Source organism: Chrysemys picta, chromosome 2, assembly GCF_011386835.1.
Source record: "Chrysemys picta bellii isolate R12L10 chromosome 2, ASM1138683v2, whole genome shotgun sequence".
NCBI lineage: Eukaryota > Metazoa > Chordata > Testudines > Emydidae > Chrysemys > Chrysemys picta.
Window position 1 is genome coordinate 18386462 of NC_088792.1, and position 22065 is coordinate 18408526.

General features: G+C 46.3%; 1 protein-coding gene across 21 annotated transcripts in view; it reads right to left on the reverse strand.

Annotated features, from left to right (window-relative positions):
• The window catches only part of KMT2C (lysine methyltransferase 2C), a 332762-nt gene that overhangs the window by 206301 nt on the left and 104396 nt on the right, over positions 1–22065 (reverse strand). For all 21 annotated transcript variants that reach the window (XM_005297183.5, XM_065586755.1, XM_065586756.1 and 18 more), the window contains 2 exons: positions 4339–4545; positions 296–441 (listed from right to left, as the gene is read on the reverse strand). In XM_005297183.5, coding sequence (XP_005297240.2) covers positions 296–441; positions 4339–4545 — 353 coding nt within the window. The remainder of the gene's footprint in view (positions 1–295; positions 442–4338; positions 4546–22065) is intronic.

The window sequence follows — 22065 nt, forward strand, 5'->3', positions numbered from 1 at the left end:
GGACCTGATCCTGAAAGCCCTTCCTCTCATGACTAATTGTTATTTGTTCAGATAGCCCCAGTGAAGCCACATGAGAAGGAGACTTTGTAGGACTGGGCCTTTAGGAGTTGAATAAAATGACAGTTTAAACTTTGAAGTATTATCTCTGTTTCTTTCTCCTTTGCTCCTCACTCCCCCCAAAGAGGCAATCACTATACCAAACTAAAGAATTATTTAAACAAAAGTTTAATTTGAATTCCAGTTAAACCATTATAAATACGTACCACCTACTATTAATAGCTGAACATATACCAACCTGTTGGCTCAAATAAGGCTTGGACATCAATGTCATCTGGTAAGCCAACTAAACTGAGTTCATCCCAGAATTTGACAACCTGATCATCAGAAGCAGTTTGAGTGCTTACACTTGTACATGATGCTATACTCTGTCGAGGTCTCTCTCTGTAGAGAAGGAGAGAAAAAATGTGGGTAGGTAACTCTGCAATTAAAACAGTCTAAGTTTATAACTCAATTAGCTACGTGATTTTTAAATGATCTAAAAAAACCAGAATGCCTCAAATGAGCTTTCCTAAGTGTGATAAAATATACATCAAAGAAAAAAAAAAAGGGGGGGGGGGGAATAGCCTAGTTTCTTGAATTTTGACACAGTATTTATATCAGTAGGAGAAAATGAAGAACAATGCTTTCAGTTAAAAGTCATATGCACCACAAAAAATGACTGTGTTAAATGGCCCTTTGTCCAGTCTGACCGTCTCATTGTTCAGGATATACATACTAAAATTTTTCAAACTGCATTTTTTATTTGACTTGCTTCATCTCCAGAAGAGAATTGTTAGGTAAGTACAGGCAGATATAGATCCAGGCAAAGAAGGGATATTTCTCTGGGGAAATGGGAAAACCTGGAACAAAGAGAGGGAGGTGGTATAAACAGAGGGTGTCAGCTGCAGCTTTCTTATGGTTTCCTCTCTGCAACCTCGACAGCTGGTCTGTGGTATAGCATTGACAATATTCTCAAAGGAGACTCTGCCCTACCAGACAGTGGTAAGCTGCTAGGATAGCAGACAGCTAGTGTGTATGGGGGAAGGGTGAAAAAGGCCAAGAAGGGAGAAGGTTATATGGCAGCAGATGTCTTTGTCCCACACAACCGAAATTCACAAAATAGCAAAGTGTAAGAGAAAGAGGGTAGAAAAGGAGAATTTAATGACACAAAAAGCACTAGATTATGATGAAATGGAAGAATCTATCAAACCTATTTAAAAAACCCCCACAAACAACACAGTATACTATTTGAGCACAGGGTATCCTTCTTTCTGGCTTTTTAACCCAACTTACCAAAAAATTATCCACTAAACATCAGACTCACTAACCCATTAACCAGAGAAACCTGACTCCCTCAACCCCACTTAAAAATAAAGTTTCTGCCTTGGATTTTTAAAGCACTGCACTAAGCCTTACTGAGATGTCTAGTCCCCTCAGCTACCATAGTGGTTGCCATGGAGGGGGGTGCTGAAATTTGGGTCGTCTCAATCTTTTATTGGTTCCTTCTTCATTAGGGCCCTACCAAATTCCCAGTCCATTTTGATCAATTTCACAACCAGAGGGTTTTAAAATTGGCCACTTTCACATTTTCAGATGTTTACATCTGAAATTCCATGGTGTTGTAATCATGGGGGTCCCGACCCAAAAGTGGGTTGTGGGGGGGTCACAAAGCTGATATAGGGAGTTGCAGGATTTCCACCCTTACTTCACAGCAGCTGCGGAGCTTTCTGCAGCTGGGGGAGATTCCCAGAGATGGCTCTGATCTCACCCGTGCTGCTGGGAATCTTCAGAGCTGTCAGCAGCCACAGAGCTTCCTGCAGCTGGGGGAGGTTCCCAGAGGTAGGTGGGTCTGATCTCCCGAGAGTGGCCGTGCAAGGGAAGAGGAAGTCCTGTCCCACCCCAGCCCCGAGGGGACTAGCAGTCCCCAGCTGGGGCACTCTCAGCAGCATGGGGGAGATCAGACCCACCTCCACCTCTGGGAATCTCTTTGAACTGCAGGAAGCTCTGTGGCTGCTGCCTTCAGTCTGATCTCCCCACAAGAGCAGCCACGCAGGAGAAGTCCCGTCCCTCTCCAGCCTGGCAGACTAACAGCTGGATCCCAATGAATGGTAGGAGCCCCCAGCTGGGGTGCCCCCAGGCCTGCCCTGTTCCGCCCCTCCAATAGCTAGATTTCACTGGGGAACTCTGATTTCACAGTCTGTGACGTGTTTTTCATGGCCGTGAATTTGGCAGTCCCCTATTCATTAATAAATCAAGCATATGCCTCCGTGGCTGTTCATAGATGTCGACAGTGGCAGCAGCATGAAACTGCTATAGTTCTTGACAGTTTCATGATGCTTATACCCTTCTGAAAAAGAACAGTGAACCTGACCAAATGTATGTTAATTTTACCTTATTGCTTGGTAAAGCTATGAGCTACAGCAGGCAACAGAGCTGTGTGCTGACTTAGAGTAAAAAATTCTCTCATTTTACATTTGGCTTATTTCGAAAGTTACCTTCAGAAACATAAGGGCAAGGAGACGGGGGGAATGTAAGTGAAAGCTTAAGCTGTGCAAAAATTGATGGTTAAGACCACTCCCCCCCACATCTGTCAAGAAAAGCTTCTCTCTCATTATTGGTGGGTGGGTGAAGTTTTCAATCCTTGGCACTAAGTTATATCCTAATGACTTATGTCATAACAAAAAAAAAGTGTGCAACATCAGAAATCAAAACCTTCAAGACTAAAACCTATTACTATGAACAAAATAGTTGCCTTATGAACTGATGTATTAAATTAACCCATTCTACCCCAAAAGGGCAAGTACCCCTAGATGCAGTCAAGCCAGATACTATTAACATAGGCTCCTGTTAACTGAATTACTATCTAAAAAAGAATTACACATTCATATCAGATTTTATAATAAGGAAATCTGAGTACCTGTTTTTTTTAAATTTGTGTTTATAGTTCCTTAATATCAAATGAATAAAATCACCGCCAGCTTTATATAGAGATTCAGCATTCATACTTAATAAAGGGCTATTAAACTAAAATTTATCTAAACTGAATAAACCTAATCTGAATATGAATTTAAATTTAAAATGTCTACAGTACTTTTAATGCTACATATGCCTTGATAATTCAGGATTCCTTAAAATGTACCACCTTAAATCCTTTTAAAAGGCTGCCTCTCTTTGTTATTGTTTCATTTCCTACTTCACTTCTTCACTGTATTGGCAGCAGTCCAAAGCTAGCAACCAATCAGAAAACTCCAACACAACAATGCTTTAGTACTTAAACTTGGATGTTAGCCAGCATGGCACTTGGGGATGATTACATCATCACCCTCAAGGGACAGAGCTGTTTAGTTGTTCCAAGCTAAATTAATTTTGCACTTTCCCATAGGCTACAAAAACCTCTACTAATCAGCCAGCACAACTGAATCCACATATTAGCAAGACAGCTCTGAAACAAGAACACATCTAACCATGGTAACGGCAAAAACCCAGAATTACAAAATCCAAATATATATTAAGAAAAATCTATTCCATTATGCAAATACTAAAAAAATCTGCATTCGCAGTTATGGATGTATTTTAAACTTCATTTCCATAAATATATTCAATAACCTTTCAGCATGGACCATACAGGGATGTGTACGTGAATGTAATTGTTCAGAAATAGCTATTAAAAAGTGCTGTATTGCAAAAGGCACCTGGGATACTACTATACTTCAATGGATTAAAAACAGAACATTGACATACACAAAAACAACCAACAGAGTTCTAATCACAGTAGAATATACTGTATTCACATAGCACGTTGCTTTTCACAGTCACAAGGATTATTTTTGGAGGGGGCCAAGGAAGAAAGATTACAAGGTGACACGCACAAATGTCTTGTCTCCCCAATGTACACAAACACAACAGTTTAGAAATCAACTGGTTAATTGGTTACTCCCTCTTCTGTTCTTTTGCATGCTCTCTCTAAGATATTTAAGAGTACAAATACATTTGTACTTTTAAAGTAAGTCTGTCTCTTACTTTTGTACTCTCCAAAAAAAGAACACATTCTCACTTCTAGGGGAAAAAACCTTAACAATAAGTAGCAGAAGAAAGATTGCTATTTTTCAGACATGGTTTGCAATTTTTCAAACACAGATTAATAATACTAAGCATCATGTGGTTTTAAAATAATTTCAAATTTTCAAATTATTCACTTATCACTGCACAATGTTTGCATATATGCTTTCTGGCCTCTCTACAATAAATCAACAATACAACAAAATCATGACAGAAGTTTTTATGATGAAACAGACTTACTTCTTCTGTCCCCTTTGTTTGCGTGGCACTGAGTTTTGCCTTGGAGTTCTCTCATAAGCTCCATCGCTGCTGTCGTTGGTTTCACTCTTACTTAAAGGCTGGTTCTTCCCAGGGATGATAAACGCTAGCGTTGGACTGAATTGTTTTAATTCTCCTTGTCCTAATGAGCTTCGTTCACCACAGTAACAAAAGGCGCAGAGTTGTTCGCTGCAAAGCAGAGGAAACTTTTTTTAAACCAGGATAATCTGGGGGATTTCCTATTAATTGTCATGTTTTGTATCAATCTGACTTTCCTCAAACAGAATGCAAAGTACAATAAATAAAATATAAACAATAATTTAAAGTGAATCTTTAAATAAATTTGCAATTTAACTACTAAATATATTATTTAAAGTTATATAACAGTAGTTTTGTTTTTTTCCACAGAACTCTGTTAACAATGTAGAAAACACCCAAGTTAATAAAGATTTTTTATTTTTCCTATGCTTAAAAACCCTTAGTCTATCAAGGGAAAAAAACTTCACATATTCTACTGTATCCAAAAGGTGTGTGCAAATCTAAATGGTGGTGATTGAAAGAAAGGAGTGGTGGGGGAGAAGGGGAAAGAGATGAACTACCTTATTAAAATCCCATATCCACCAAAAAGATAATATAGTGGAAAACTCACCGCACTGACACTACATACACATACTCTGTGTGTGTGTGTGTGTGTGTGTGTGTGTGTGTGTGTGTGTGTGTGTGTGTGTGTGTGTGTGTGTACACACGTATACCTATAACACAATATGTATAACATATAACCATGCATCTACAATACAAATGCATGCATTATCTATTGTATACAAAACATCACTCACACATTTAAAAAAATTAACGGGAAGATAGGAATAATGGAACATTCACAGCAATGACTACATAAAGACAGGTTATAGCTACATATCATATACAAATACATATATCCATTTAACACAAACACTGTAAAAATACAGCAGCCTAAACTTATACTTGAGGAAACTTACAGGTATTTAGTGCGATGACCTGTTAAGTAAGTTATCCCTGAATACAAGATTGCAAATAATAAACACTCAAAACATAATGACAGTTCTGGCAGCACTCCTTGTGTCACATCATATGGAGGTTACTGCACAATATTTCTAAAACAACCACATTCACAAACCTAAAATGTGAACTTTTTAAAATTTGCATAAAAACTGTGTAAAGAGAAAAATCATTTAACATGTTTTTACGCCTAAGTGAGCAACTTTTTTAATGTGTATTTATGTCCCTGTGATCCCCAAAATGTGCCTAAGGGAATCTGGCACTTGGGTGGAAGCCTGGTTTGGAAAGAGCTCAATTTAAATAGAATTTAAGCACATCTCTGAAGTGGCATATTTGGACTTTGGGAGCAGTAAGTTGAAAATAAAAAAAGTCCCCTGGAGATCCAATTACAGTACAGTGTTCACCAGGACTTGGAAAAAATAACAGATTGTCTGCACTGCTAGTCAAGGGGCTGGTCTACACTACAAAGTTAGGACAGCTTAACTACATTGCTCAGGGTTGTAAAAAATTTGACACTGTGTAATATAATTAAATCGACTTAAGCTCCGGTTATAGACACTGCTGGGTTGATGGAAGAAAACTGTCGACCTTGCTACTGCCTCCCGGATAGGTGGACTTACTACACCAATGGACAAACCCCTTCCATTGCTTTGGTAAGCAGCTACACTACAGTGCTGCAGCTGTGGTGCTGCAGCATTTCTAGTATAGACATACCCAAAGTCAGGTACAAGCAGCAACAACAGCAGAATGAAGAAAGAAGAACTAAAAAGGGAAAAGTTGCAGCCTGGAACAAGAAGAACAGGAGTACTTGTGGCACCTTAGAGACTCTAACAAATTTATTAGAGCATAAGCTTTCGTGGACTACAGCCCACTTCTTCGGATGCATATAGAATGGAACATAGAATGGAACAACTCCCACCTGTTTATGCTCTCTGTATGCGTGTATATATATCTCCTCAATATATGTTCCATTCTATATGCATCCGAAGAAGTGGGCTGTAGTCCACGAAAGCTTATGCTCTAATAAATTTGTTAGTCTCTAAGGTGCCACAAGTACTCCTGTTCTTCTTTTTGCGGATACAGACTAACACGGCTGCTACTCTGAAGCCTGGAACAGAGGACTATGACAGTCCAATACAGCCATTTAACCTTGACTTAATGTACTCTGAGACTGGACAAAATCTTGCCCTTACAATACAATGCCACTGGGGAAGGGAAGATGGGGAAGAGGACTGGGTGCAGAGAAGGTCCCTGAGACATCCTGCTAGCACACAGCGGTCTGTCTCATATGGAAAGGCTGAACAGGAAGACATGATTTTCTGGAGCACTTCTTAACAGTGGCCCAAGAAGCAACAACATGCTACCAATTGTACCATGTATGTGGAGTTGGCCATGCCAAACTGGCAGACCACAACCTTTTGGGGACAGGTTGCTTCAACAGGAGCTTTAGCTGGATCCCCCTCATAGCATTCAAGAGAGTGCTAGAGAAGACCCCATCCTGCTGCTCTAGGAGAGAACCTTAGAGCATATTCATGCCCCATGTTGACCCATCTCCAGCCCCCAGTGATCCTGCTTGACACGGGATAGGTGTTGGCCTATACTTACAAAGTACAACCCACAGGAGAGATTTTGCTCATAACTGAGTACTAGGCAATGGATTAATTTCAGAAATCTTTACAAGAATCTGCCTGAAGACAAAAAATGTTTTGAAGAAAGAAAAACCTAAGTTCCATGAAGAGGGCATAAAGATGAGAGAGATCTCTCTTCCAGGCTGTAAATGTAAATGTAATTTCAAATGTTATATGGCAGAGCAACAAATTAGTAGCTATTCATATTTCAGAGAATATGGCTCGATCAGAGTATTAGGTGAAAACATGTGAGTTGCCCTCATACACCCAGCTTGCAGATCAGGTGGCAAAATTATTTAGGGTAGTCAAACCTAAAGAAGACTGAGAGAGACTTCAAAGGAACTTAACAGTAGGTGAAAGGGCAGCACACTGGCTGATGAAACTCAGCGTTTACAAATGCAAGTTTTCCACATTGGAAGGAATAATTTGAACTACTCATACACATGTGGCTGGTCTATAAATTAACTGGAACAACTTACAAAAGTTGTTGGGATCATTGTGAATAGTTAAACAAAAAAACCTGCTCAATGTAAAACAGTCAAAATTGCAAACAAAACATTACGATGCATAAAGAATGAAATAGAAGATATTTAAAATATGATGCTATTATATAACCCAGTACTGGTGCACTACTGGACTTTCTAGGTTTGGAGACAGCTGCAGGGTCTCTGCTGCAGGTTGCAGCTTTCCCAAGCAGCAATAGGTTGAAATTAACAAAATTAGTCAGTTTCATGAGCTATTCAGAATGGTGTGCACATCTGTGCAAATGTAAAGAATCATGTCAGTTTCATGCTACTGCTTGGGAAAAGCTATGAACCACAGCAGCTGATGTAAGCACTGGTGTATCCAGAGAGGAAGAAAAAAATCAAAAAAGCAGCAGCCTTGGTTTAAGGGCCCAGTAACAGACACACATCCCCCCATTCGGGAGCCAAGAATCTGGGAAGGAATCGAACAATAGAGATCCTACGTTCTCTCAGAAGCCAAAAGGACTCTAGGATTGAGGCAGAAGGAGAAAAAGAAAGCTTCTCATTTCTAAAAGAAATATGGAGCAATTGGGCTTCAACTCTATCAAGTATTTAATAGCCAGACATTTAAATGAAAGATACCCCCAACCACACCAGAACCCATGAATAGAATCCTAGTAGAAATCTCCGAAGCCTCCACTTCTCAGCGGTTTGGAAGGGAGGTGTGGGTGTGTGTCGCGTGCGCACACATTATTCATGGAAGTCTGCCTTCTCATCTTCTGTGCTAACCTAGGAATAACAGATGCAGGGCTTATCTACACAGGGAGTTATTATTCCAGAATAGCTATTCCTGATAAGAGTAGCCTCATTCTGAATTAAGTTAATCTACAGGGATTAAACTAATCTAGAATAAGAGCATCCACACTCTGAGTTAATCAGGAATAGCTATTCTGGAATGTAATTCCCTTTGTAGATACTCCCTTACCCTTTTAGCTAATTAGTGTTTCGTAAATATTTTAAACCCTGTCTGTATAGACAAAGGCTAATTTCTTTTATTAACACGTGAGACAGAGTCAGACAGACAATTTAAAAATACAAGCCCTTTCCCATATATCAATATTCAGTTTATTTTAAGGGAAGTGGAGAAGAGATCTCAATTCAGACTGAAGACAGCGGGAGTTGAGGAAACTCAGCGACTCATAAAATCAAGTCCTGTGATCAGATTTCAGATGTTTACAGAACAGAGTAATATTTTAAAATGGGGATAATGAGCAAGTTAACATGCCACCTCTGATCTCTTCATCATTTATTGAAATGGAAAAGCAAGCAGACCACTATTATACCTATATCTTTATGCTGTTCCAGATATTGTTAAAATGGATAGAAATTCATCATTTAATTCTTCAGCTGTTTGGGCCAAATTCTGTTCTCTTATATACTGCTTAAAATCTAGAGCATGGCCCACTGCCATTCAGGATGGAATAATAAAAGACGGTTACTCACCGTTGTAACTGTTGTTCTTCGAGATGTGTTGCTCATATCCATTCCATTAGGTGTGTGCGCGCCGCGTGCACGATCGTCGGAAGATTTTTACCCTAGCAACACCGGCGGGTCGGCTGTGGAGCCCCCTAGAGTGGCGCCTTCATGGCGCTGAATATATACCCCAGCCGACCCGGCGCCCCCTCAGTTCCTTCTTGCCGGCTACTCCGACAGTGGGGACGGGGGGCGGGTTTGGAATGGATATGAGCAACACATCTCGAAGAACAACAGTTACAACGGTGAGTAACCGTCTTTTCTTCTTCGAGTGCTTGCTCATATCCATTCCATTAGGTGACTCCCAAGCCCAACTTAGGTGGTGGGGTCGGAGTGAGACATTGCTGTGTGCAAAACCGCTGATCCGAAGGCAGCATCGTCCCTGGACTGCTGCACTAGTGCATAGTGGGCTGTAAACGTGTGGACTGATGACCAAACCGCAGCTCTACAAATGTCCTGGATCGGAACTTGCGCCAGGAAAGCCGTCGAGGAAGCTTGGGCCCTCGTGGAGTGAGCGGTGAGGTGCGGTGCTGAGACACCTGCCAGGTCATAGCAAGTCCGGATGCAAGACGTAATCCAGGAGGATAGGCGTTGTGAGGAGACCGGTGAGCCTTTCATTCGGTCGGCCACTGCAACGAAGAGTTGCGTCGTCTTTCTAAAGGGCCTTGTGCGGTCAATGTAGAAGGCCAGGGCCCTGCGTATGTCCAGAGAATGCAAACGTTGATCCTGGCGAGTAGCATGTGGTTTAGGGTGAAAGACCGGGAGAAATATATCCTGGTTGATATGAAATGGAGAAACCACCTTAGGGAGAAAGGCAGGATGTGGACGAAGCTGCACTTTATCCTTGTGGAAAACTGTGAAAGGGGGCTCGGATGTAAGCGCCCTGAGTTCAGAAACGCGCCTTGCTGAGGTGATGGCTACGAGGAAGGCTGTCTTCCAGGATAGGTACAAAAGTGAACAGGTGGCCAGTGGCTCGAATGGATGACCTGTGAGCTTGGAAAGAACCAGGTTGAGGTCCCACGTCGGAACGGGTTGACGTTGTTGTGGGTACATCCGGTCTAAGCCCTTGAGGAATCTAACGACCATCGGGTTAGAGAATACCGAGGACGCGAGTTCCCCTGGATGAAAGGCCGATATAGCGGCCAGGTGAACTCTAATTGAAGATATCGCCAACCCTTGCTGTTTTAGGGAGAGGAGATATTCCAAAATGAGAGGGATAGGTGCGTGCAACGGGGACGTGGCTCGTTGTTCGCACCAACAGGAGAATCGCTTCCACTTGGCCAAGTATGTGGTCCGTGTTGAGGGCTTCCTACTGCTCAGCAGAATCTGTTGGACAGAGTGTGAGCACTGTTGCTCTGCCTGGGTGAACCATGGAGCAGCCACGCCGTGAGGTGGAGTGATTGCAGGTCGGGGTGACGCAGGCGACCGTGGTCCTGAGAAATGAGATCCGGGCATAATGGAAGCGGGATCGGTGTCCGAACCGAGAGTTCCAACAGCGTGGTGTACCAATGTTGTCTCGGCCACGCTGGGGCGATCAGAATCACCTGTGCCTGGTCTCTGCGCAACTTGAGCAGTACCTTGTGGACGAGAGGAAACGGAGGGAAGGCATAAAACAGGTGGTCCTTCCAGGGAAGGAGAAACGCGTCCGAGAGGGAGCCCGGGGCTCGACCTTGCAGGGAGCAGAACACGTGACACTTCCTGTTGTCTCGAGATGCAAACAGGTCTATCTGGGGAAACCCCCACTTCTGGAAAACGGAATGTATGATGTCCGGACGGATAGACCACTCGTGTGTTTGAAAGGACCTGCTGAGTCGGTCCGCCAGAGTGTTCTGGACTCCAGGGAGGAACGATGCCGTGAGAAGGATTGAGTGGGCGATGCAGAAGTCCCACAGGCGAATGGCCTCCTGGCATAGAATTGACGAACGTGCTCCTCCCTGCTTGTTTATGTAAAACATGGCCGTGGTGTTGTCGATGAGAACTAACACGCAGCGACCACGTAGGAGGTTGAGAAATGCCTGGCACGCCAGGCGCACCGCCATCAGTTCCCGAACATTGATGTGCAGGGCTAGCTGGGATGCAGTCCACAGGCCCTGGGTATGGTGCTCGTTGAGATGGGCGCCCCAACCCAGAGAAGAAGCGTCCGTGACCAGGTGCAGAGAGGGTTGTGGGGCGTGAAACGGCATCCCTTCGCAAACCACACTGTGATCTAGCCACCATGTGAGGGAGGTCAGGACCGAGTTCGGGATTGTGACCACCATATTCAGGCTGTCCCGATGTGGGCGGTATATTGATGACACCCAGGTCTGGAGTGGGCGAAGCCGAAGTCTGGCATGCCTGGTTACGTACGTGCAGGAAGCCATGTGACCCAGCACGACCTCACCGTGGTAGTTGGGAAGGCTTTGAGTCCTTGGATGAGGCTCGCGATGGTGCAAAAGCGATTGTCTGGCAGGATGGCTTGTGCGCGTCTGGAGTCTAGAACCGCACCGATGAATTCTATTCTCTGGGTAGGTTCTAGAGTGGATTTGTCCTTGTTGAGTAGGATACCAAACTTGTTGAATGTGCGCACTATTATGTGGACGTGATCGCGAACTTGTTCTTTGGTGCGACCGCGTACCAGCCAGTCGTCTAGGTACGGGAACACCTGTATCCCTTGCCGACGAAGGTACGCTGCCACGACAGCCATACATTTCGTGAACACCCGTGGGGCCGAGGATAGGCCGAAGGGAAGGACTGCAAATTGGTAGTGCACCCTGTTTACCACGAATCGCAGGAAGCGTCTGTGAGGCGGGTAAATAGCAATGTGAAAGTATGCGTCTTTCATGTCGAGGGCGGCGAACCAGTCTCCAGGATCGAGGGAAGGGATAATGGCTCCCAAAGAGACCATGCGGAACTTCAACTTTACTACGAATTTGTTGAGTCCGCGCAAGTCCAAGATGGGTCGCAGACCTCCTTTGGACTTGGGAATGAGGAAGTAGCGGGAATAGAATCCCCTGCCCCTTAATTCCACTGGAACCTCCTCTATGGCCCCCATAGCGAGGAGCGTAGAAACTTCCTGTATAAGAAGTTGCTCGTGAGAAGGGTCCCTGAAGAGGGACGGGGAAGGGGGGGAAGAGGGGGGAATAGAAGAGAACTGGATAGCGTATCCCCTGTCCACCGTGCGAAGGACCCAACGGTCCGAAGTTATAAGGGACCAAGCACGGTGGAAGTGGGAGAGGCGATCCCGAAAGGAGGGGGCTGGATCCTGGGAGATGACTGGGGCGCCGTCCTCGACCGCACCTACAAAAGTTCTGCCTGGGGCCTGAAGGTGGTCTAGGTGGCCCCTGGTTCTGACCAGGTTGAGGGCCGGTCCACCTTCTTCTACCACCTCGCCCTCGCCTCCGGACCGAGTCCTGTCTCTGACGAGGCGGGGGGGGGGTAGAAGCGCTGAGGCTGCGGCCTAAATGGCCTGCGCTGAGGGCCCACAACATGCATCCCCAGGGAGCGCATGATTGTTCTCGAGTCCTTGAGGCTCTGCAGGCGAGAGTCCGTCTTATCCGAGAACAATCCATGACCTTCAAAGGGCAGATCTTGTAGGGTTTGCTGCAGTTCCGGAGGCAAACCCGAAACCTGAAGCCAGGAGATCCTGCGCATAGCGATACCCGAAGCCAGGGTTCTCGCAGCTGAGTCTGCAATGTCCAAGGAGGCCTGCAAGGAGGTCCGAGCCACCTTCTTGCCCTCCTCTACCATGGCTCCAAACTCTTCCCTGGACTCTTGGGGAATCAACTCCTTAAACTTCCCCATAGAGTTCCAGGAGTTGAAATTGTAGCGGCTCAGTAGCGCCTGTTGGTTCGCCGCTCTAAGTTGTAGCCCTCCGGCTGAGTAAACCTTACGGCCAAACAGATCGAGCCGCTTAGCCTCTTTTGATTTAGGCGCTGCAGCCTGCTGGCCGTGGCGCTCTCGTGCATTCACTGATTCTACCACCAGTGAACACGGCTGGGGGTGGGTATACAAGTACCCATAGTCCTTAGCTAGGGAGAGTGGAGAACAGCTAAGCAGCGCTCCACAGTTCCAACGACCGTCAGGGGCGGTAAGAAGGAACTGAGGGGGCGCCGGGTCGGCTGGGGTATATATTCAGCGCCATGAAGGCGCCACTCTAGGGGGCTCCACAGCCGACCCGCCGGTGTTGCTAGGGTAAAAATCTTCCGACGATCGTGCACGCGGCGCGCACACACCTAATGGAATGGATATGAGCAAGCACTCGAAGAAGAATACTGCTTTAGGTCTAGTCTACACCTTAAACTTAGGGAGGTTCTACACTTAAACATTACAGCATGATGGAAAGTCTTCAGTGAAGATGCTACCTAAGCCAACAGGAGGGCTTCTCCCACTGGCGTAGGTGCCGACCTCTCCAAGAGGTGGTAGCTATGTCGACAGGAGAAACCCTCCTGTCGACATAGCGCTGTGTTCACGGGGTTACGTCGTTATAAATACATCGCTCAGAGGTGTTGATTTTTCACACCTGTGAGCAACGTAGTTATACCGATGTAAATTCATAGTGCAGACATGGCTTTAAATTGACCTAGCTTTGTCACTCCGGGCTGTGAAATATTCACACCCTTAACAGTCATTGTTAAGACGACTTACGTAGCCCTGCTGTAGACACCGCTAGAGGAATTCTTCCATCAACCTAGCTACTGCCCTCAAAGAGGTGAAAGGAAAAACTCCTGCTGCTGCTGTAGGAAGTGTCTATAGTTGTGCCGTTGTAGAGCTTGTAGTGTAGACTCTTTGAGAAGACAGAAGCTATCAAGAGTGTTTCATATTGTTTCTCTCTCTCTCACACACACACACACACACACACACACACACACACACACACACAAAATGGCATCAACGAGGACAACTAAAATACAATATACTGCACAATGGTAGTTAGGTTGGGAAGGATATTTTGATCGAGGGCAGTGAGTATGTCTACACTGCGTTTTAAAACCCACAGCAGTGAGTCTCAGAGCTCAGGTCTACAGCCTTGGGCTCACGCTACGGTGCTAAGAACAGCTGTGTAGACATTTGGGCTTGGGCTGGAGCTCAGGCTCTGAAACTCACCTAGGCTCCCCAGGCTTCAGAGCTTGAGCTCCACCCCGGGTTGGAACATCTACACTGCTGTTTTTAGTGCCACAGCACAAGCCTGAGCCTGTACACCTGGACTCTGTGATTCACTACCACGGCTTTTAAAATGCAGCATAGACATACCTAGTAAGGATTATGTCTGCTCCTAGTCAAGGGCCTGTTGAGAAACCATAAATGGAGACCCAAACTTCCAGCTGCTAAACCTGTACCCTCTACCACAAAACCTAGTGAGCTCGAAAACATGCTCAGTAGAGCAGCTTGACCTTTTAAGTCCCTGTCCCTCAGGGCAATCTGAACCAATATCCATCCCAACAGCAGAACCTACCCAAATCCCTGACAACAAACTAAGATGCCAGTCACATTTATTGAGTCCTCCCACTCATCCATGTTCCAACCAGAAATAAAATTACCACCAAAAAAGCCCTAGAATGAACCAATGGAAAAGGTTCAAGTCATGGAGGAAAGGAGAAAAACAATCATGGTTTCCTCCACTCAAGTAGTGACATACATTCATTAGAAGCACTCCTAAAACACAGACTTTACTGTTCAGACGATTTCATTTCAGCACATGCAGTATGGTGTAAGTAGTTGCACATTATTCAGTTACAAGAGAAGAACAAGCTCTTCTTGCTTGCTCGCAAACAGTCAACTAGAAAATGAAGGTACAATTCACAAATTAACACAAAGTTAAGGTTGCTCAATAGTACCTTTTCCCATTCGCCAAAGTCAAGTGCACCTCTACTTAAACCTCTGAAAAGCCAGACATACAACATTAAAGTGCATACCAGCCCCACCCTGAAGAGCCACTGGCAAGATACCATTTCAGCCAGGGCTGCCCTGTGGCTACAACAAGGAATGACAATGTAAACGAGAGCCTTTTCATGTTGTAGGCTGTGCCCCACATAATTATATTCATTCCTTTGTCTGCATGCACTCCAACTGCCCTTCACTGTGTTAGGAACAGCCATACTGACCGGTGCCGGGATTACTTGCAGAACATTATCTCATCTCGCATTCAGATATGAAGAGAGTTATATCTTCATCCAAATGGATCACTAACTTTAAGTCCAGGTGCACTCAACATTCTGCAATAGCATGAGGCACTGAAGTCAACCTTACCTCAATGTTAATGAAGTTTTTAGGCAGTTAGTTTCTTTTGGCTTTTTGAGGATGGGGGGAACACACCAATGGGAGACACCTGGAGTCTTCCTGGAAACTCTTCATTGCCATTGTGCTATCAGCTGTCCTCCTCCTGGCCCCTTCATGCTCTCCCTGCCCAATAGTAGAGGAGCAACATGGAGGAAGGGAGGTGCTAACCAGTGGGCTGTTAGGAACACATCTCCTAGCTGGAGGCAGCAAGGGGAGATGGAGGGCAGTCCCAGACTCTGTACTCCACTTTGGGGTCCAGTGTTAGCAGGGAGCGTTCTGCACAACCCTCTGAAACACAGGAGGATTGCAGATGTGAAGTCTCCCATTCATCTCAATGGTATGTGCTCAGATAAATCAGAACATCTCATGGAGATGAAAAGCCCGACGCAATACCTCAGACACAAACTGATCCATTCAACTCAATGGACATCCTTCTTTGCCAAACTCTCCTCCAGCCCCTATTGTGCAAGAAATTTTCAAGACAATTTTGCTATCAATGGGAGTTTTAGAACAATTTACTTACTAAAAGCAGTTATTTCTGGGAAGAGAAGGAGTTAGATTGTACCTGAGGAACCCATTGACCAAATGACCCAAGCTTGTGCCATTATCTCTAATCCTGGCCCTAATGTATAGTAGCAATATTACGGTGGGAAGTAGCACCATGACAGTTAAGGCTGCACCAGGATTTCCATTTTAACAGGGGTAAAAAAGGTCTGCAAACTGTCTTTTGGGTTATATCATCATTTTAAAACGCTCATTGCAGTTTGTGCAGTGCTTTATTTTTCTATAGCAGTTTGTTGGGAGGGACAGATATTACTTGATGTTTACAATGTCTGTTTTAAAAAGGCTCACGTGACAAACTTTTTTAGTGTCTAGACTTGCCTTCAGATCCCTTTTTCACATAGACACCATGGCACTTTGAACGATGAACTAGATAAGTGTGAACCTTTGGTTTGTGTAGATTGGGTGAATTATTGTAGAAATTTGAAATAGAATCATAGGATTGGAAGGGACCCAGTAGCAGATTTAGAGTTAGTGGGGTCCTGTGCGCAGCTTCATTTCTGGAAGCCCCACGCCCCCAGGACCCAGCCAAGAAAAAGCCTCACTTATCTCTCCCCCCTGCCCCAGTTTTTCATTCTTTTTTTCTTCATGCTCCTCCTATATTATAAGTAATAGGAAGTAAATGAAAATAAAGTGAGGTACCTTGATTGGGGCAGGGGGGTGGGGTGCAGGAGAGGATGAGGGGGTCAGGCTCTGGGAGGGAGTTTGGGTGCTGGGTGCGGGCTCTGGGCTGGGGCAGGAGGTTAGAGTGTGGAAGGGGTAGGATGATCAGATGTCCCAATTTTATAGGGACAGTCCTGATATTTGGGGCTTTTTCTTATATAGGCTCCTAGTACCCTCACCCCATCCTGATTTTTCATACTTGCTGCCTGGTCACCCTAGGGATGGGATGCGGGCTCTGGGTGGAAGTTTGGGTGCAGGCTCTGGGCGGGGCAGGAGGTTGGGATGTGGGAGGGGGTGAGGGCTCTGGGAGGAAGTTTGGGTGCGGGCTCTGGGCTGGGACAGGGGTGCAGGAGAGGTCAGGGAGGCGGCACTTACCTTGGGCAGCGCAGCTCCCAAAGTGACCGGCACACCCCTCTGGCAGCGGCTCCTAGGCGGGGAGCATGGAGCCGCCTCCCCCCTTGCCAGGGGCACGCAGAGACGTGCCAGCCACCGGACGCTTCCGGGAGCCATGAAATGCTGGCAGCCTACGCCCTGCTGCACGCCGGCCAGGACTCGGGGGCAGGTTGTCAGATGAGATTTGTCCTGCATTTCGGGGGCCACCGCACTGTTTGTTTCATGGTAAATCCACCTCTGAAGGGACCTCCTCGAGAGGTCTTCTAGTCCAGTCCCGGGCACTCAAGGCAGGACTAAATAGTATCTAAACCATCCCAGAGAGGTGTTTGTCTAACCTGCTCTTAAAAATCTCCAATGATTCCACAACTACCCTAGGCAATTTATTCCAGTGCTTAACTACCCTGACAGTTAGGGAGTTTTTTCTAATGTCCAACCTAAACCGCCCTTGCTGCAATTTAAGACCATTGATTATTGTCCTATGCTAGGTGGTTAAGGAGAAGAGGAGGTTACTCACCCTGTGCAGTAACTGACGTTCTTCGAGATGAGTGTCCCTGTGGGTGCTCCACTACAGGTGCTGGTGCGTCCCTGCGCCTTCGCTCGGAGATTTTTACAGCAGTGCTCATAGCGGCCACGCATGCTCAGAATCTGCCCCCCCGCTGTGACTCTAGGGTAATAGAACGCATGCGTGGCCGGTCTCCTCAGTTCCTTCTCTACCACGGAGGCCCCCTAACTCCGAAGTAGAGGGGAGGAGGGTGGGTAGTGGAGCACCCACAGGGACACTCATCTCGAAGAACGTCAGTTACTGCACAGGGTGAGTAACCTCCTCTTCTTCTTCGAGAGATGTCCCTGTGGGTGCTCCACTACAGGTGACTTAAAAGCAGTGTATCTTAAGGAGGTAGGGACTTCGGATCTGGTAGGAACGCCGTCGAGAGTACCGCCCTGCCCAAGCGTATGTCAGATAAAGGGCCTTGAATAAGGGCATAGTGTTTAGCAAAAGTATGGTCAGATGACCAAGTGGCTGCTTTACAAATGTCAGCCAAGGGGACTTTGCGTAAGAACGCGATGGAGGCAGCCAGAGATCTAGTGGAGTGTGTTCTAATGCCATCTGGAGGTGCAACCCCTTTCAGCTGATAGCACAGTCGGATGCACTGGGAGATCCAGTTCGAGAGTCTCTGGGTAGAAATAGGCATGCCCTTGGAGCGCTCTGCAATAGACACAAAAAGTCTAGAGGAGTTTCTAAAGGGTTTGGTTCTATCCAAATAGAATGACAAGGCTCTGCGAACATCTAGTGTATGCATTGAGGCTTCAAAGGAGTTTGCATGTGGTTTCGGGAAAAAAGTCGGGAGGTGTATGGGTTCATTAATATGGAATGATGAGTGTACCTTCGGAAGAAATTTGGGATGCAATCTGAGGGTAACCTTGTCTTTGAAAAATATCGTATATGGTGGATGAGCCATGAGAGCTGCCATTTCTCCTGCCCGTCTGGCAGAAGTAATTGCCACTAGAAACGCAGTTTTCATGGAGAGGTGTAAAAGGGAGCACGTGGCTAGGGGTTCGAAGGGTTGTTGAGTTAGGGCAGACAGTACCAGATGAAGGTCCCAGGGGGTGGTTGGTTGTTTAATGTCTGGATATAAGGTTTGTAGGCCCTTGAGGAAACGCTTCGTAGTAGCGTGAGCAAAGACAGACATATCGTCAACTTTGTCGTGGAAAGTCGTAATAGCAGCTAAATGGACCCTGATGGAGCTGAAAGAAAGGCCGGTTCGCTTAAGGCCCAAGAGATAGTCCAATATAAGCGGAAGAGGTACCGAGGTAGGAGAAAGGTGTTTGGCAGAACACCAATGTGTGAATCGTTTCCACTTTTGAAGATAGGTCTTGCGAGTAGATTGCGTTCTGCTATGTAGGAGCACCTCCTGAACTTGTTCGGAGCAATCTAATTCGCGTTGGGAGAACCACGTAGGAACCAGGCCTTGAGGTGAAGCATGGACAGGTTGGGGTGGAGAAAACGACCGTGCTGTTGAGATAGAAGGTTCGGAATAAGTGGGAGGGAGACTGGTGGTTGGATTGACATTCTGGTGAGGAAGGGAAACCATGGTTGTCTGGGCCACGATGGGGCAATGAGGATCACCTTGGCTCGATCCGTTCGTATTTTTATCAGGACCCTGTTGAGAACTGGTATCGGGGGAAACGCATAGAATAGGTTTCGGTGCCATGAGATCATGAATGCGTCCCCCAGGGAACGTTTGCCCAGTCCTGCTCTGGAGCAGAAATTGAGACATTTCTTGTTCTTTGCAGTTGCAAAGAGGTCTATTGTAGGGTAGCCCCAGATGCTGAATACCTCGTGAATGGTTTTGTCGTCTATCTCCCACTCGTGTTCCCATGGGAAGCGTCTGCTCAGTTCGTCCGCTGTGGTGTTCATGATCCCGGGAAGATAAGCAGCTGATACCCGGATGTTGTTCAGAATGCACCAATTCCAGAGCTTCATCGCCTCTGTGCACAGCGAATGGGAACGAGCTCCGCCCTGCCTGTTTATGTAAAACATGCAAGCAATGTTGTCCGTCATTATGCGTACGTGATGATGTTTGATTAGTGGCAGGAAGTAACGGCACGCGTTGCGAATGGCTCGAAGTTCTAGTACATTTATGTGCAGGGAGGTCTCGGTTGGTGACCATAGTCCCTGTACTGTGTGATGAGACATATGTGCACCCCACCCTGTCATAGATGCATCGGTGGTCAGAATGCGTGATGGAGTCTGTTGAAGAAACGGGACTCCAGAACAAAGGTTGGAGTGGACGGTCCACCAACGTAGCGAGCCTTTGACTGGAGTAGGCAGGGAGAGAGTCTTGTTTAAAGAATGCACATTCGGTTTGTAAACCGTTGCCAACCACGCTTGGAAGCACCTCATGTGCAAGCGTGCATTCTGGACGACAAAAGTGCACGAGGCCATGTGACCTAGTAGTTGTAGGCAGTCTCGGGCAGTTACCTGAGGGCTGTTGCAAATAGTTGTAGTCAGTTGTTTTATGGAATTGTAGCGATCGGGTGGGAGCGATGCCAGCCCGGTCCGAGAGTCGAGGTCTGCGCCTATGAACTGAAGGTGCTGGGTGGGGCGTAATGTGGATTTGTCTCTGTTTATTTGTAGGCCGAGAGAAAGAAAACACTCGACTGTGAGTCGTGTGAACCGGAACGCCTCGTCGAATGTTGGAGCTTTGAGGAGGCAATCGTCGAGGTACGGAAATATTATTACCCCTTGTCTCCTGAGGTGAGCAGTGACTACAGCTAGAAGTTTGGAAAAAGCACGGGGGGCTGTAGATAGTCCGAAGGGGAGTACCCTGTATTGGAAATGTGTGGAACCAAGGGTAAACCGGAGGAAACGTCTGTGGGCCGGATGTATAGTGACGTGGAAATAGGCATCTTGTAGGTCGAGGGCAGAAAACCAGTCGCCCTGCTCCAGCGCTGGGATTATGGTATTGAGGGTCACCATCTTGAACTTTTGTTTTTTGATGAATCTGTTGAGCCGCCTGAGATCGAGGATTGGTCGCCATCCCCCATTTTTCTTCTCTGTTAAGAAATAATGGGAGTAAAAACCCTTCCCTCTGTGTTGCTCTGGCACGACTTCTACTGCTCCCAGATGAAGGAGATGTTGCACTTCTTGGAGGAGTAGCTGCTCGTGAGAAGGGTCCCTGAAGAGGGACGGGGAGGGTGGGTGGGTGGGAGGTAAGGAGAGGAAGGGGATGACGTATCCAATTGTAACTACCTCTAAGACCCACTTGTCGGAGGTAATGCTCCTCCATTGTTGGAAAAAAGGTCGTAGGCGGTGTCCAAAGATTGGTGTGTCGGCTGGAGTGAGGGCATTGTTTTCTAAACCCTCGACCAAGTTTTCAAATCTGCCTATTAGCTGATGGGGGTTGAGGCGCCCCTGTAGAGTTTGGGCGACGTCGCTGGAATCTTGGTCGTGGACGTTGCGGCTGTTGCTGTTCCTGCGGTCTATGGGAAGGTTGCGTAAATGCGGGATAACGTGGCCGTTGGTATGGTTGGTATCGATATTGTCGTCTCCTTGCCGTAGGTGTCTGGAGACCTAAAGACCGGAGGGTTGTTCTGGAGTCTTTCATTGAATGAAGCACTTCATTCGTGTTAGAAGCAAAAAGTTTGTCACCGTCAAAGGGAAGATCTTCAATCGTGTTCTGAACTTCTCGAGGAAAAAAGGAAGAGGAGAGCCATGAGCCCCGTCGCATGACTATCGCCGTAGCGGTAGATCTTGCCGCTGTGTTGGCTACATCGAGGGCTGCTTGGAGAGCGGTGCGTGAAATGGCTTGGCCCTCAGAAACTATAGCTCTGAACTGTTGTTTTCTTTGTTCTGGAATGTCCTCAATAAAGTCCATTAAATTATTATAGTTTTTATGGTCGTATTTTGCCAGGACTGCGGTATAATTAGCTATGCGAAATTGGAGGGTGGAGGATGCATAGACCTTGCGACCAAACAGGTCCAGTCGTTTGCTATCCTTGTTAGGTGGGGCAGAACGAGAATATTGTTGTCTAGCCCTCTGGTTCGCAGCGTCTACTACCAATGAGTTTGGTGTTGGGTGAGTAAAAAGGAATTCAGAGTCCTTTGGAGAAATAAAATACTTCTTATCCGCTTGCTTGCAGGTAGGTAGGCTAGTCGCTGGAGTCTGCCAGATGGACTTAGCAGGTTCTAAAAGGGCTGCGTTAATTGGAAGTGCCAATCTGGAGGAAGAAGGGGGCTGTAGGATGTTCGTCAGCTCATGCTGTTGTTCGGGAACCACTTCCAGGTTAATGTTCAGGGCACTAGCAACTCTCTTAAAGAGGTCCTGGAATTTTGTATATTCATCAGAGGGAGTGGGAGGAAGGGGAAGTAACGCTTCCTCCGGTGGTAACTCTGGGTCTGTTGGACCGGGAGAAGGGCTAGGTTTATCCTGGGAGCATGGCTGTGTTGCCAGGCGTCTCGTGTCACTAGCGTATGTATTAGGAGACGGCACTGGATCAGTGTTGCGCCTGGTCGAATGGGCACGGGGCATGTGTTCCCGAGGGTATGATGGCCATGGTGTCCAGTATTGCCATGGTGGTGGGTAGGGCATTGATGGTACCATCCAGGGGTTCATCCCCCAAGGGGCATGGTCCTTAGAGTGGGATGAGGTAGTATTTCCATAGCCCTTAATGCT